Source organism: Struthio camelus, chromosome 1 (assembly GCF_040807025.1).
Source record: "Struthio camelus isolate bStrCam1 chromosome 1, bStrCam1.hap1, whole genome shotgun sequence".
Lineage (NCBI taxonomy): Eukaryota > Metazoa > Chordata > Aves > Struthioniformes > Struthionidae > Struthio > Struthio camelus.
The window spans coordinates 54,762,538-54,778,864 of record NC_090942.1 but is presented as its reverse complement, the minus strand read 5'-3'; the positions used below and the strand labels follow the sequence as shown (position 1 = coordinate 54,778,864).

General features: G+C 39.7%; 1 protein-coding gene across 12 annotated transcripts in view; it reads left to right on the top strand.

Annotated features, from left to right (window-relative positions):
* AGBL3 (AGBL carboxypeptidase 3) overlaps window positions 1–16,327 on the top strand; it is a 30,942-nt gene that overhangs the window by 3,405 nt on the left and 11,210 nt on the right. For 3 of the 12 annotated variants that reach the window (XM_068939207.1, XM_009677573.2, XM_068939218.1), the window contains 9 exons: window positions 788–969; window positions 3,879–3,986; window positions 8,083–8,221; window positions 8,754–9,533; window positions 11,298–11,460; window positions 12,582–12,708; window positions 13,261–13,358; window positions 13,505–13,602; window positions 14,756–14,822. In XM_068939207.1, the coding sequence (XP_068795308.1) occupies window positions 852–969; window positions 3,879–3,986; window positions 8,083–8,221; window positions 8,754–9,533; window positions 11,298–11,460; window positions 12,582–12,708; window positions 13,261–13,358; window positions 13,505–13,602; window positions 14,756–14,822 (1,698 nt within the window). In that variant the 5' untranslated portion in view covers window positions 788–851. The other 9 variants (XM_068939258.1, XM_068939249.1, XM_068939238.1 and 6 more) reach the window with 6 other exon arrangements.

The window sequence follows — 16,327 nt, the reverse complement described above, 5'->3', positions numbered from 1 at the left end:
CTATCTTTTGGTCTGCTCTAGGCAGAAAGTGGTTGTGGACAGATGGAATACTTTAAGTGAATCTTTCCTTTTCTGTGACAAAGACAACTAACTCTGGGCAGAGGTATAGCCAGTGCACGATACCACTGTCCCAGTCATCTGCTTACTATGTTTTTTCAAAGCTTTTTCTCTGCCTGTCTTGTTTTCGTTCAAGTGGCTTCTCTTAACTGTGAGGAATTCCTTGCTGACAAGAAAGACCTCCTACCTCCTGTAAATATCTCTGATGCTTTACAAAACTCTTGATAGCACCAGGTTGTTACCTTTCCTGTCGTGCTAGCCAGTACTATCTCATTATTGCATACACTCTGGGTGACTACAATTATGTGCTGTTCCTTGTGTGATCAATTTTGTAGAAGAAGCTTTGTTCTGTATTTGTATAATGCTCCACAGTACGGATTTTGGCGCAGGCATTGAGGTTGTAGGCTTTACCATAGCACACTAGTAATAAAAGCAGTAATAATATTGAGAAATGCTAGCGTTTTCTACGGGAGCCGAAAGGAATTATTTCTTGCTTACAGTTAAATATTTGGTGTGCTTTGTGGTTTAATTAATTAACTGGTTATTTAATGCTACCTTTAAATTCAGTGTGATTTATAGCGTGGAGCACTGAATTTAATTTACGTTTCAGTGGAATGTAATTTTATTATACCATGCTTAATTATGTTAATGTTGTGCAGGTGATCTGTCCTCAGCTTCTACTTCAAGAGTAGAAGAGACTGATGTGAGCCTTTTTTCCGCTTTCTTACAGATTCTGTTTGCATTCATCTTTTTCCAAGACAAAACAGATTCTCTTATCGTCTGGCTCAGAGAGAATGGTACCCCATCTTCACATGCCTCAGGATCTTCATGGCTTATCATCTGCAGATCAGCTTTCCTTAGTGCACTGGCCACACCAATGTGAGGTCATCAGGGACAGAATTGAGCACATTGGTAAGTTGTGTGTTATGCTCAGTATCTTGTTTATGGGCAAAGAGGAAGCACACCTTAAATGTAAAAGTAAAGCTAAGAATTTACTGTTAGTGTAAGTGAAATCTTAAGAGTCAAGTCATTATTAGTTCAGATCTAATTATTACAGAAAGAATAATCAGTTAAAGTTGTTATACACATGCTTCGTTTGCACCCTTTTCCTGGTGTTATGCTCGTCCTTCCACTGCTCCCCTGAGTCCTAAGGGGGGTGGCCTCATTCTGCTGGTGGGGGGAGTTGTCAGCACCTGGAGTCCTTGCTGGGAGGAATGTTATGTTCATATTGGTGATTTCTTCTTCCTCCCTTTATGATCCTCTCAAGGTCATTGTTATATGTTTGCTAACACGCTTTTATACCTTTCTCTTTGTTCATCAGGCTGCAGCTCCATTTTAAATCTGAATTTACTATATATGGTGCCCTTTACATATGTTAGATGCTATTTCCTTTTTCTCTTTTTGTCCAACCAGTTTTGTCCAGCTCGAGGTCTACATTTCTTTAAGTGACCATGGGCGAGTTGTTTAAAACCATGGGGTCACCAGTGCCAGGCCTGTGCTCCATCTCTTATCATCTCTTGCCTGTGTTCCTCTACCGTGTCCTGTGTCTCCACGTCTCAAGGCCTCTGCTGTCATAGCAGGCCTATATTTCTCTGCACTACGTCATTGTGTTAGAATTGTAAATACCTCGTTCTGCATAGAATAGCTGCTTGTTACTGCTGCCTGCATAAAACTATGGTTGTACCACACAGAAGGTAAACACAAGTAAAACAAATTAGCCATAGACTCCTGGCCAATCAGAGAAATTGCTGTCACAGCTAAACTAAGTGAAACAAAGCTGCAGGCAAGTAAAGTGAAGTTCAGACAGAGCAAGCCTGACAAGCCTCAGTCTTGAGGCCTTGCAAATTTAGTACAAAGCTTATGGCCTGTTGGTAGCCATGGCAATACCGTATTACAGGGCTACATGGTTACATACGAATGTAAGCTAGTAACTGCTTTTATGCATTCTATACAAAAGACACTGCAATACCTATTAGGAGATGGTGAAGACTTGAGCAGTCCCTGTGCTTTATAAATACAACCTGTTGTGATTTGGAAGGGATCTGTAGAAATCAGAAGTGCACAGAGGTGGGACTGAAATGTCTATGCCCTTATTCTTTCAAAATAGATCCTAGTATCTTGAGTGGAATGGGATAGGATTGCCACGAGTAATATAGTAAGGAAATTTCACAAAAACTCAAAGGGTAAGATGTTCAGTTTTTAATAAAAGCTAACAAGCATGCACTGGAAAGCAGAGATTAATAAACAGAGCAAAAGAGTAATGTTTGTATTTTTCTCTCCATTTTTCCACTCTCTTGTTATATTATAATTCTATTTAGTTTTTTTTTTTTTAGTCATGGCTGGTGTTTGTATTAAACAATACATGGCATTACAGTATATCAGAACTTCTATCATAATGTTTTTTGGTTCTATAGTATTATCAGCTTCCTCTTAAAAAGGAACGCTTTCTCTCAGCTTCTGTTTGTATCTGGACATACACTTCAGTCACAAGTTTTCCCAATCTGTCTTCTTCACGTAAATGGAAAACCTGAAAGGTGTGACCTGCCTCTCTTTTTTTTTTTTTTTTTTCCTTCTCCAACGGTACCAGTTGAGGTACTCAAAGATAATATTTCAGTGATGTTCATGGCTCATTCACAGTTCATAGAAATATGCAGGAAAGATCGTAATGTGAATATATGTACATACAACTGTGAAAAACTTCAGATAGGTATTCCCAGTGAGTAGGCTGGATAAGAATTGCTATTGTTCCCTTACCCCTCATACTTCATCAAAAAGTCAAACTGTGGAGTTAAAGCACGTGCAGCCTCTGCACAGATCAGCAGAGTCTGAATTCCTACGAACTGTAGTTGAGTCCAAGAAACTCAGCAGGGACATGAGCCTTACTGAAGAGAAATCACTGTTTTAAATGTCTTTAATCACTTTAAATATCCTTTAATGCCTCTAATCAGCAGTGCACAATTTTGACTTTGCCCTTACATCACCAAACAGATTTACTGATGCATCTCTGAATTACCTGAAATGAAAATTTCTGTTTTGGAAGCCCTATGGAACAGTACTGCTTTTTTTCTTTTTGATTTGAACACAGTAATATAAAGGAAATTTGGGCCCATTTTTGGATAAGGCTATTATATGCTGTTGCTGAGGGTAGAGAAGAAATAGTAGAGATCTCTACTGAGATGCCTGGCTGTGAGTTATTGGTATTAATCTGTTAAATGAAAACGGGTTGAAGCATGTCATGTCTCTGTTAGAACTTCACTAATATACTGAAATACTACCCTACTGCTGAATTTAATGGTCTTTATTTGTACATAGAAACATGACGTAGCAACGTTCAACAGATTACAGAGAAATCTGAAATCCTCCAGTTATGTTGTTAATTGTTTTATAAATTCATCTTTGACATAAGCCCCAGAACTTAGTGGCAGACAATATGTCATTGTTGAAATCCACCCATCTCATCTCAAGTCTATCTGTTGGTATTTGCTGGCATACAAGAAAAATATTTACCGAATTGTCTTATGAGTCTTTTCCCAGCTCTCGTGTCAAAATGACACCTAGGCAGGTACTAGAACTTTGAACAAGAAATCTCTCTTATATTCTGCTTGAAGTACCAAACTAACCAAGCCTGGAAGTCATGTGGGTTGTGCTATTCTGGAGACATTATCCAAACTAATTGCAACAAAAAGGAGCCTCCCTAGTCCTTTATCTGAAGCTGGAGTAAATAGGATGAACTGCTAAATTTTCAGTGTGTCCTTCATTTTATAAACAGTCTAATAAAATCTTCCTGCTTGTACTCCTTTTGTATGTCTTTTCTTTTTCAGACTGGACACCCCCTAGGCCTGAGCCATTGTACACTCCAACAGGTTTGGAGATGAAGCCATCATACCAACCCGCTGATGAGGGCACTGTAATTTATCTGACAGAAGAAGGTGGGAGCACCCTGAGAAATGTTGCTGTCAGTTGCATATAGATTCAGCCCCTACTTTGATGCCACCATCTTAGCTCCTTTGTGAGTCTAATTCAAAGCCCATTGAAATCAACAGGGCTTGGGAATAAATCCTTTAAAATGTTTATAGTTAGGGAAGGAATTCAGTTATAAGCTGTCCCTTCATCCATATATTCTGTGCATATTATTAATTATCTCGGAAGTTCAGTTCAGTGCAAGCCATTGTTCTCAGTGAAAAGCAGTATGAACCACCCTGAAACAAGTCTGTTATGAAAATATGAGTGCAGAAGGATTACTTAACATCCATGAGAAAGTGAAAAAGGTGAGAACTGCGTAACTGCAGGGTCGAAACTAAAGTCTGTGTTGGGAAAAGATTTGTACTATCCTGTTTGCTATAATGGTTTTTCAAGCCTTGTAAACAAAACAAAATATGTCCAGGTTGGATCAGCGCTTGATTACAGGCTTCTAGGTCTGGGAAAGATTAATTGGACAGAACTAAGGAGGGAGTAGTTGCCTTATTCCATCAACACCAGTTGATTATCATTATTCTTTATTCTTCTTTATTCTTACCATTATTCTAATCATCATTATTCTTTCTTGTGTTTTCTGAGTTGATGCAATTGCCTTGAATGAACTTGGAACTTAGCCAGTTGTTGATTTAGGTCCTGGACCACCGCTACCTAGATAAGAAGGGATGTTATAGTTTTGCAATTCTAGGTTGACTAGATTTGGCAACCAAATTTTCAGATGTGTGAAACAGAAGGGGAGCTGACCTCCTTCCAGGTGTCATTAACACACCTGGCAAAGGTTTGCAATATATTGAAAAGCACTAATATTCTTTGACATGCTTATTTAGAAGTTCCCTGCTTCTGCAGTATGGATTTATTACCTTTCACCTCTTCCTCTTAAATTAAGAGCTACCTCTGACTAAGAAAAATGGTAACAGCTCTGTGGCTGGAAAAGAACCTCTGTCCTCTGCAACTGGCTTGCTAATTTATTTATTTGTCTGGAAGGGATAAAGGTAGGGAGAAACACTCCAAGTCCCAGTTTCCTGCCTTTTTTGAAAACGAAGATGGTGATTTCTGTTGCTACCTTTTAATTGCTGTTCCTTAAATGTCCAACTTTCCATATACTTTATTACTGACTTGAACTTCACACACATGTGACTGAAAGTGGTTCTTGTTTTGGCCTATATTATTCTCTAGTAAAGGGTGTATTTTGGTACCGTGGTTCTCAGACCTTACAAATGAAACTTCCTAACTGAGAAAGAGAAAACTTCTGCCTATAGGAGTGGCCAGTTCTCCCTTCTGCTCCTAAGGAATGATGTTTCTGCAGGCAGTTACAGGCAGTTAGCAGATTCCTGAGTAGCAACTGTTCAGCAGCCTTAGGAAATCAGTGCTAGCTTTCATTGCTATGACTATGAAGACTGGGTACCTAGGCACATGGATAGTGACAGTCACTTCTGTTGACTACATGGTCATTTTTAAGTGACTGTAGTAGTACTTTCACTGCCTTGAATTTGAAGTGTAATTTCAGTAGCAGTACAAATCATTTCTGTCAGTTGCTGTTAGCAAGCAGAAGTTTCCAATTTGCCAGAATGCAGGTACTTGCAGCCGTTAACTAGAGCGGCTTTCCTCCTAGCCTTGGGCTTGGCTGGTAGCAAGACCCACAGAGAAGCAGAGAACTTCAGAGTTCTGGAGCATTTACCTCCCCTTCTCTGCTTGTCTTGCGTTAACTGGGCTGCCAGGCTCTTCGCCTGCTGTGGCCAGCTGGGAACAGGAGCAGGTGGAAGGAGGAGTAGAACCTTGGAGCCCTGTGGAGTTCATCTTTCCCTTTCTGTTCCTGCAATGGAAATCTTCAGGTTGGTAGCTTTGGCATCTAAGTTACCTGGCCAATAAATTTAATCTAAAGAATCCTAAAATTGTCCTTACAGGGAAGTTCTGTAGGGTAGGACAGGGATCCGCACTCATGCAGCGTTATGGCATGAGAACCACAGATTGACTAACGTATAACAAGGAGCCATTGTATGCTGAGGTGAACAGAAGCTCTCATCTCTGGATTCCAACTGAATTTGAATTCAGCAGGAGCTGGGAGCTACTGTGTGACTAGGAACTACCTCCTGCTGAGCTCTTACGGCCTTCCTAAAATCTAATTTGGGAGGGAAAAATACATTCCAGCAGTGACTCCAGTGACGAAAAATCAAAATATCATGATGGAGATCTCAGATTTTTTTTTTTTCTATGCATTTCATTCTATAGCATTTGACTGAGGCAGATGTTTCCACAAACAATTTTACTGGATTTACTGCTGAAACACTTTTCTTCCCTGATATTAAGGAAGAGCATAAGGCAAGAATTGAAGGGGAGAGAAACCGTGAGTGGAATTTCAGCCATACAGAAAGTAATCATTTAGGTGGGTTTCCCAGCCAGGAGAGCAAACACTCCTTGTCTAATGAAAAACTGTATGGGTCTGTAGTAACTTAAGTCACTAAGAAGAATACACTGAATATGGCACCTTCTGTGCATGGCAACAGTGATTCAAGGATAAAGAAATGACTCATGGGAATCTTCAGGTAACTTCCCTGAATGGTGTAGCCAGCACTTCTCTAACACTACCATGGTTCAGCAGAGAATAAGAGAGACTGCTTCAGAATAATTCTGTAGCACAGCCACAGTCACTTGTCACCTGAAGCAAGGGCAGACGCAGTTCTGGTCTGAATGGAGGCTGCACAGCTTTAGTCGTGTTGTATGGTACAAGATCAGTCCCCCTTATTTGACAGTGTGGTAGGGCAGCAGTTTCTCATCAGCTGCATCTGGCACTGAGGAGCTAGAGAGAAGCCAGAATACAAGAGCTCAGAATACAACAGCTTGGCAATCGGTGTCCAGCTACCAGTATACAGCCTCCGTTTTGCCAGTAAGAAAGTTTGTTAGCAGGGAATTTCTGCCATTTCTGTGAGATCGGATGGGTCGGTCCATTAGAAGCAGTGTGAAACCGATGTTCTCACAGTACACAGTTGCAGTGTGGAATACTTGCAGTTTTCACCTGTCCTACTTCTCTCTGAGCTGGCCCCAAGTGTCAGAGTGCAGCTCCTGCACTGTTTGGGTCAAGCCAGAGTCACGAGCATGGTTATGCTGAATTCAGCAGCAGGGTCTCTGGGCTCCCAGCTATTGGCAGAAGAGGCACATCTTCTCTGTCCGTTTTGTGGGTACAGTTGGAGATGACAAGAAGCTTCGATTGCTGCAGTATTCTACACCTTCACAGCAAAGAGCTTTGCCACTATAGTGAGCGTGAATGCGGAGAACACAAATGAATGTTAAGAATAATTATTGCCTTGTTTCTGTAAACAGAGGATCCTTGCCCCTTAAAATTAAGCAAAGAATATTCTGGAACCTAAATAATAACTTCTCAGGCAAGAGTAAAGTCTTACTGATGACAAATCTAGCAGTTTGGTTTTTTAATGAACTCCGGTAATAAAGAATGTAATAAAAAGTTCAGTTGTGCTCCTGTGAGCCTCTCATCTGAGCAACGGTGAACAAGGTAGCAGAACAGAGCAAAAGCAGATATGGGCTCAAACTATATGCTAAATGTGATGTGAAAACATCACTTAAAATGTGAAGGGGGAGTCTGGGAGTTATCTTTTTTCCTCTAGACAGGAAGAATTGAATATAGAGATTTAAAAATAACCTGATGGCAACAATTTTTAGCTGCATGTGATTTCTGAATTGAGAAGTTGCCCATTTAATTGATGAAGAGACCTGAGGGAGTTAGGACCTACGGTCTTTCCACTTAACTTAGTTGTCTTGCCTGAGTACAGAATATGAATTGCCCTTGTCTCATACAGAGAGACACAGGCAATTCCAAGATAGAGTCAGATCTTAGGCTGCCCTAAATCCATAAAGTTAAGAAGGAATGGACAGCAAAATCTTTGTATAATTTCTTTGGCATTTACTCAAGATATGCCTTGAAGCTCAGCTGCATGCAGTTGCCCATTTCTAGATGGAAGTTCTAGAAGGATGCATATCTTCCGTAAAATGACTCAGGCTGCAATAAAGGCATCTGTTCTGTTTTTTTTCCACTAGCTAACAAAGACTCTGGTTTTGTGTATTCTCGAGTGAGAGGACTCTGCCCCTCTAAGCAGATCCTCCATCAGAACGGGGACAACACATTGATCTTTGAAGCACGGTTTGAGAGTGGGAATTTGCAGAAAGTGGTCAAAGTGTAAGTTTCTAGTCTTTTCTTCTTTTTTTTTTTTTAAGACAGTTATTTTCAGAGCTGTTATTATCAGTGGCCTGCTATCAGTCTGTGAACGTGATGTGTTACTCTGGGTTTGTTTTCAACCATTAAACTGGTTGAATAAGTTTTGAAAATAGTTTCAAATAGTCTTCACATGAGATGATCTGATAGCCATTGCATAGTGTCAAATGGTTTCTATAGGTGATAATCACCTATGCAAACTCACATACCTTTCTTAAGTCCTTCCTTTTAAAGCCTAGAGTGGAGAGGTCTTTTTAAAGTCCTAATTATTATTAAAAGTCCTAAGGAAGCCAGCAGTTGCATTGTTGACAGACTCAGTCCAATTAGACATCCCTTTCGGCCATGGCCTAGACTTTGATTTGATGGTGTAAATCTGCCAGATTTATACCTGATTCACTGCAGAGTGCTTTTTCATGACGATCTGCATTATGTGATGCAGCATCTTACTGCAGTGCTAACCGGCATCACAACTGTTTGTCTTCTTCCTGCCTGCCAGTAATGAGTTTGAGTACCAGCTGACCCTGCGCACTGACCTCTACACAAGCAAATACACGCAATGGTTCTACTTCCAAGTAAGCAACACTCAGGCAGGAATGCCATATCGCTTCACCATTGTCAACTTCACCAAGCCCAACAGCCTATATAAACGTGGGATGCGCCCTCTCTTGTACTCAGAAGCTGATGCCAAGAAACACAACGTTGGCTGGCGGAGGACAGGGAATGAAATTAAGTATTACAGAAACAGTGCAGGCCAAGGTGGACGGCAGTATTTCTCACTCACTTGGACATTTCAGTTCCCTCACAACAGAGACACCTGCTATTTTGCCCACTGCTATCCTTACACCTACTCCAACCTACAGGAGTACCTGGTAGCCATCTCTAAAGATCCAGTGAAGTCCAAATTCTGCAAGATCCACATCTTGTGCCATTCTTTGGCAAGAAACATAGTATATGTTTTAACAATCACCAACCCCCAGGAAGGTGGCAAGGACACAAAGAAGAAGGCTGTGATATTAACTGCAAGGGTGCATCCAGGGGAAACTAACAGTTCCTGGATAATGAAAGGCTTTCTGGATTACATTCTTGGCAGCTCAGGCAATGCTCAAGTGCTCCGGGACAATTTTGTCTTCAAAGTGGTACCGATGTTGAATCCAGATGGTGTCATTGTGGGAAATCACCGTTGCTCTTTAGCAGGTCAGGACTTGAACCGCAAATACAAATCTAACCTGAAGGACTTTTATCCTTCCATCTGGTATACCCGAAACATGATCAAAAGGTAACCTCATTTTCTTTCCCTTTAAGATAAATAATTTTTCTTTCCAGTGTTTCCATGGTAATGTGACTCTGTTTGTCCCGTGTTGTTTTGGTATTATTCACATCTTTGCTCTGCACCCAAGAATTTCGGACTGTTTTGTTTATGTTGTGCTTACATTTACACTGTGTTGCATTTCAGAGTGTTTTTTCCCCCCATAGCGTTTTGCACGTTTTCCTGTAATACAAGTTCTCTTTTCTGGTTGAGAGTTATAACTCCAAAGTTAAAGAGGTTTCTTCAGAATATTTTCAACATATTTCTGCCCACTGCCAAGTTCTACTAATTAAAGTTCTAATTTCTCTATCATTTTCTTCTCCTCTGGCGTACAGCCATGTCCCAGAATGCAGTTAGGTTCAGAATAGAACCCAGCTGTCCATTTGACAGAGAAGATTGTCAAGTGTGCTGTATGTTTTGCTACGAATATGTTTGATTTCTGATGCAGACCTCTAGTCACATAGACGTTAATACTTTGGGTATTAAACTGAACCTTCTGGCATTAAACAAAGCCTTCTCACACAGTAGACTATTGTGTGAGAAGCCAGTGTCCAAATTAGTAGATGTAATGTTTTTCATGAAGTGCTAGTTACAACCTGTTTTAAATAAAACCTGTCTTCCTTCAAATAAATATTTTGGCATGTAGGTAGCATAAAGATGATGAGCATTGTGCCTCTCCTTCTTTATGAGAATCCCTCTCTCTGGCTTATTATATGAAGAGAGCATGCACTTCTGAATGCACTGCAATTAACATTAATTAATTTGTGCTGAAATGCTACTGATCTTCAAGCTTGTGTTCTGCTACTGTCAGCTAAGACAGATGTGTTTACTATTGCTTCCTTTTTAATTCCACCGTGGATTTCCAACTCCCACCCAGAGGAAAGCCCCAAGATGACTTGCTCTGGTGCCATCACATCCTCCCCATAAAACTCTGCTTTAACAGGAACTGGTCATTGGGGGTGTGGGTAGCTAAACCTGAGCATGTCTTCCTGGAAATTTTCTTTAAAAAGCTAATCAAGTGGCAATGCCTTGTAGAATCTCAACACATTGTAAAAATTAATGTCTCTGCCCTTAATTCAAGGGGAAGAATATTTACTCCATCGTTCTGAGCTGCTTGTTTGTGCTTCTATCTCGTAATTGTAAAGCATGTATAATTCAGCATATGTACAAGAGCAAAAGAGCTGTGGACTGGAATAGGGTGTTTCAGCCCTACAGCATGCTCTAGTACACATCTACAGATTTGGATGTATATAACTGATCCTTAAGGTTCCAACGGCTAAAAGGACAGAGAGGAGAGGAGAGTGGAAGAAAAACACCATGCATGCAGTTACTGGACAGAAGGAGATCGACGAAATTACATGAAACAAAAAAATCAAAATTGAGGACCTGTTATTTTGAAAGGTGGTGTCCAGCTTCTGAAATATGTGAACATAACTAACCGGTGAAAACTTAAGAACAAGTAGACGAAGACTACAGATGCATACACTCTTATATCTTAATGCTGTACTGTGACAAGTATTTTGATCCTGCAGGGAACTGAGCAGTCTGACTATGATTAGCATACCAAAGGCTTAACTTAAAGCTCAGAGTATGAACTCATTGATTTTTTTACTCTTTTTGTTAAACATGAGCTTCGATGTTTATTCTGCAACTTATTTGCTCAGACTTACATTTCTGAGGTGAAAGAAAAAACAACGCTTTTAGTAAAATATTCTATGTTGTCCCATATTACAGAGTGATGGAGGAACGTGACATTCTTTTGTATTGTGATCTCCATGGTCACAACAGAAAAAAGAATGTCTTTTTGTATGGTTGTGAAAGAAAGCAGCAGGCAAAAGCACCAAATTTGCATCCACGTGTCTTTCCACTCTTGCTGAGCAAGATCTGCCCAGATAAGGTAAGCAAAATTCTGTCTAGAAACTTCACCTAAACCTTCAGACACCCACTGGGATCCCAGATTTTTTATAGAAGTATCATATACACTGAAAAACTGCAATTTGTCCAGTAAAATAACCTTTGCTTGGCTGAAACTGCAGATTGTAGGAATTTGAAATATCATTTCCGTTGAAAATTCCAGCACTCCAAAATAGATCATGCTGAACTAGGTCAAAAAATTAACATTTTTTTAAGATGTTTATTTAATAATGAAAAAAATAATTTGGAAATGTCAAAGTAAAACTGCATTTTGTTTTTACATTGTAAAAAAATAGCATTAAATATTACATATTTATGTGTTAGATGTAGCTTTATAATATATTATAAAAGTAAAAACAACTGAGCAAATAAGAAATTAAGAAAATTAGAAAATATTTCTCCAGGTTAACTAGTTTTGAAATTTTCCTGTTGAAAATTATGTCAAAATCACCCGATTTGTCTAAGGTATTTCAAATGGAAAAGAAATAACTTTTTAGTAGGAAACGACTGCATTTAAATGATGCTCTTTTCCAGCAAAATCTGACTAGAGCAAGCTGCTTTTAAAGAGAGAGGTTGCAAAGGTTCAGCAGTAAAAAAAATAAAAATGGAAAACTTAACCTACTAGCATACTTGCAGCTGAAGCTGTTATACTCAGATATCAAAGTGGTTCTGAGCTCCAGATAGGTTACATTATCAAACTGTTGACCTGTTAACTCATGAGAGAAGAGCTATTACGAGTTTTATTAAATACGTGTGTTAGTACCAAATCAAGATTTGTGATAAGTCAGCTGGTCATTTGTCTGTATAGGCTCGTTTAGAAACAGTAAATACAGACACCTAAAAAAAAGATTTGCGGAAGTCTCAGAAGTCCTTGTAAAAGGAATATAAACTTCTATTCAGAGAGTTGTTGTTTCACCTACATTTCCGTTATACCAGCAATGACAGTGATTGCTATGAATTATGTAGTGCAATATTCAAGTAAGGTAGCATGAAAACTTGCATTTGTTTACCTGATAAAAAGACTCAGAAAACTTTTCAGGGTTAAAATGAAATTATTGCATCTTCATTTTACTTCAAAAGCAAACGTTGTACTTCTCTTTTAAGTTCTCATTCCCAGACTGCCGTTTCAGAGTACAAAAGAGCAAAGAAGGCACAGGTCGGGTTGTAATGTGGAAGATGGGCATCAGCAACAGCTACACTTTGGAAGCCTCTGTCTGTGGTTCGAAGTTGGGTGAGCCAGTTTTCCCATGGCTATTTAGTAGGAATCATCAAACAAGACCTGTATTTTTGTTTTTTCCAGGGAAGATGGTAGTTTGAGCCACCATCCCCTTGTTGGTGTTCTATCTTATTGGGTAGAAATGAATGATGATCTAAGATGAGAGTTGGAAAAAACACCAAAACTAGGGCATCCATTTAGTGACCTTTCAGGCCACTGCTGCTATTACATATATATCATAAAAATACACAAAACATACCAGTGGATGGAAAATTAAAAGCAGTAAGTGAAAACAGTCGTGCAAGAATCAGTTGTCTGGAAGAGAATGTAGAGCCTTGCTGTGTGGGTGCATGGTGAGAAAGAAAGACAGTCCCCTCTGAGTGGATACATTTGTTTATGATCTGTAATATCATCTGTATAAAACTCTGGCAGTCATAGACCTGTCGAGCATCCTTCAATGAAATATATGCGAGTTTGCTGTCAACCACCATCCTGAACGTAACACAGCTGGCAGTCAGCAATATGACTGGCGTTTTCATTTCTGACTTGCCCCTGTTGATGCTGCAGGCCAGAGACGAAGCACCCATTTCAATACAAAGGACTTGGAGTCAGTAGGACACCATTTCTGTGATGCTCTCTTGGACTACTGTGTTCCTAACATGAAGGTAAGGAAAGTCCCTCCTAGGCCTTTTTTACTGCCTCAGTTGATCTTACTGTGACAAAATATGTCATATTCTGTAGGATTACGGTAATATTAAATTTGATAATGGCTTTCAGTAAAGCAGTAAACTACATGTATGGTGTTTCTTAGTATTATCTGTGCCTGAAGGAACACGAGGAAATGGTGAAACAGCAAGCTAAGGTGAACTCTGAAGGCCTGAATTCTGATGTGTTAGACAGGGATTCCAGGTAAGTTAGAACTAAGACATGCCACAATTTCTTGTACCTTCCTCTGCACCCCCTAAAGAGTGCTGAAATACGTGCTAGAAGTGTTATTAAAATTAAACCCTTAATATTTGCCCTCCTATAAGATGGCTACACACAAATCTTAGTATACGAACCTTAGTAACCCGTTAGTTGGGAGTAGAGCTCTATATCTGCTCAAGCTGACCCTGTCCTTCAAAGGAAAGCTGCACATGGTGTGGGATTCAGAAGGCTCGTGAAGAGAGATTAAAACACACTGGTACAGAGCTTGGTCTATCGCATCACTTAAATCAATGTGCTCTTTTTCAGCCTGACATTTTGCAGAACAGTCTAGCCATAGTATAAGGTATATTGTTTTGTTTTTTGTATATATGTAATTTCATTAACCAGGGAAGGTTAATGGAAGGTAATGGAAGACTGATTCTGTTTAGCCAAAGGAGATAATTTCAGGGTAATTGATAGCAGTGCAAGAGTCTGACCAAGCAATACACTTCTCATTAAAAACAATCAGCTCCTTCTGTGCCAGTATTGACTGTGAGAGACAGCAGGACCAGTTGTGCAGGTGATTTGTGAGAGACAGGCATTTATGAATTATGAAAGGCTGTGGGCCCTAAGGTCTAAAACTTTAGTGGAATTCTTTTTAGGGAAACATTAATGGGTTAGATCCATCTCATCTAACTTCAGGTGCATAAAATATAGAAATCAACAGCTGAGCTTTACAATTAATGCTGAAATGCAAGGAAATGAAGAGGCACAGTATCTTAATGCATCATCAGAGAACTTACAGAAAGTTCACTGGGGACAAAGAGGATGATAGCTTATGAGAGGGTTTAAGAGGGGAAGGTATGCGAAGTGGAACTGAAAGAAAGCTAGCTGTAAACAGGAGATGCCATCTGGACAGATCAGATCTCTTCCAACAACCAGCCTCCCTCTAAAATGAGGATGCCCGCTTTTTTGTGGGTTAACTGTAGGTCTGTAAAACTAAAATATAGATCTGAAAGACAGACATGTGGAAAACATATTTACATCTCTACAGCTAGGGTTACTACACCTGCTAATGGTTGCTGTGAAGTCAGAAAAAAATTCTTTGCAGTCACCAAATTTGGAAATAAAACAAAACAATGCTCGTCTTTCGCAGCACCCAAACTTCTGACAGCTCAGACTCCTGTGATCTTGTTGCGCACCAGCTAAAACTAGGTACTAAGGTATGCTATGAATTTTTTTTGATTGTTAGGAAAGAATTTACAATTAATTCTATTTTGAAGAAGCCTGGAATTAAATCAGTCAGAATAATAGTTAAGAAATCAATTAGGTAACTGATAATTGTAAATGATCTATGTAGTCTATAGAGATGCAGTTCAGATTAACAGTGCAGATCAATACTATTACTTTTCCCTACAGCTTTGCCCACGATTGTCCAGAAGCTGGTGTTTTAGTTTTAAAAAAACGCAGCTCTCTACCTGTCAAGATTCCACAGTACAGCTGTGTAGCAGACTTCGATCCTCAGAGTGAGGATGAGGACCCCAGCTTTTAGCACAGAAAGTATTATCATGCCTGTTTGTACACTGATGTCAGCCACATTTTGCAAATACTCAGTTCAGAGTGTTCAGGAGTTGTGTTCTCTTCTTACACATACGGGCAAGTCGTGACACTGGTGCTAGTGCTGTCAGCATAAGACTGAACCTGCCCAATTGCCTACTTCCATCCTGGCAGGCAAATTTGGCCCCAGATTTTACAAAGTGCTTTCACTTGAAGGCAATGAGACATTTTGTTTTGTTAAAGCATATATTTACTTGTCTTGCTAAACAGGAACAGATTGAAATTTTTTTTTTGGTCTTTGTTTACTTGATGTTTATTTCTTTGGTGCCTGGGATTGCCATAATAGTACTTGAGGTGTTTGCTGCGGATGAGCAAAACCAACTGTTGTGTGAGTATTACTTTTAGAAAGCTTGTGAGTGAATTTTAGCCAACAAGAATCGTTCCTGTAAGTTGTTACTTCCTGTTTGTGACATAAATACAATAAATATACAAAAGTAAAAGGGGAAGCTGTGGTACTAAAACAAAGGGGTGTAAAACTGAAGTGACCACCCATATCACTTTTCAAAACATAGGCAGATAAGCATTTCCGATGACTGGTTGACAATTTGCATGATTTGGAGTTTTGGATCTAGTTTCAGTGATGCTAGATTGAAACAGGAGGTAGTCAGATAAGCTCTGATGAGTTCAGTTGTGGTGAGGGAAGCTGCCACAGGCCCCTTTATGTGCTCTGCCCACATATGTGTCTCTGGAAGAGCTACATGGAGAGCACGCATTTGTGCAGAGTCTAACAGCTCAACTTAGTTTCACTGTTATCCAGAGTTTAAGCGATGCTACTAGGTTTTGTACTTATGGGAGGTGAGCTCCAAGCAGCTTTCCACTCTGCCAGCCCTCCTGGGGAAGTAATAATGTCTGATGGAAGGATTTTGATAGTGGTGTTGGCTTTTAATATTTACCACAGCTTGAAATTTCTTCCTCTGTTTTGTTTGTGCAGCAAACCAAGCTCACCAAGTCACATAATTTCTTCTTATTATATTATTATGTTATTATTATTGCTAGGGCCATTTACAGTGTGTCAGCCGCAGTGGGTCAGACCAAAAATCTGCGCAGTAGAATGCCTGCAGCTGTATGTTGTAAGTAGCAGAGGACTAGTGAAAGTATGCAGAGAAGGGAT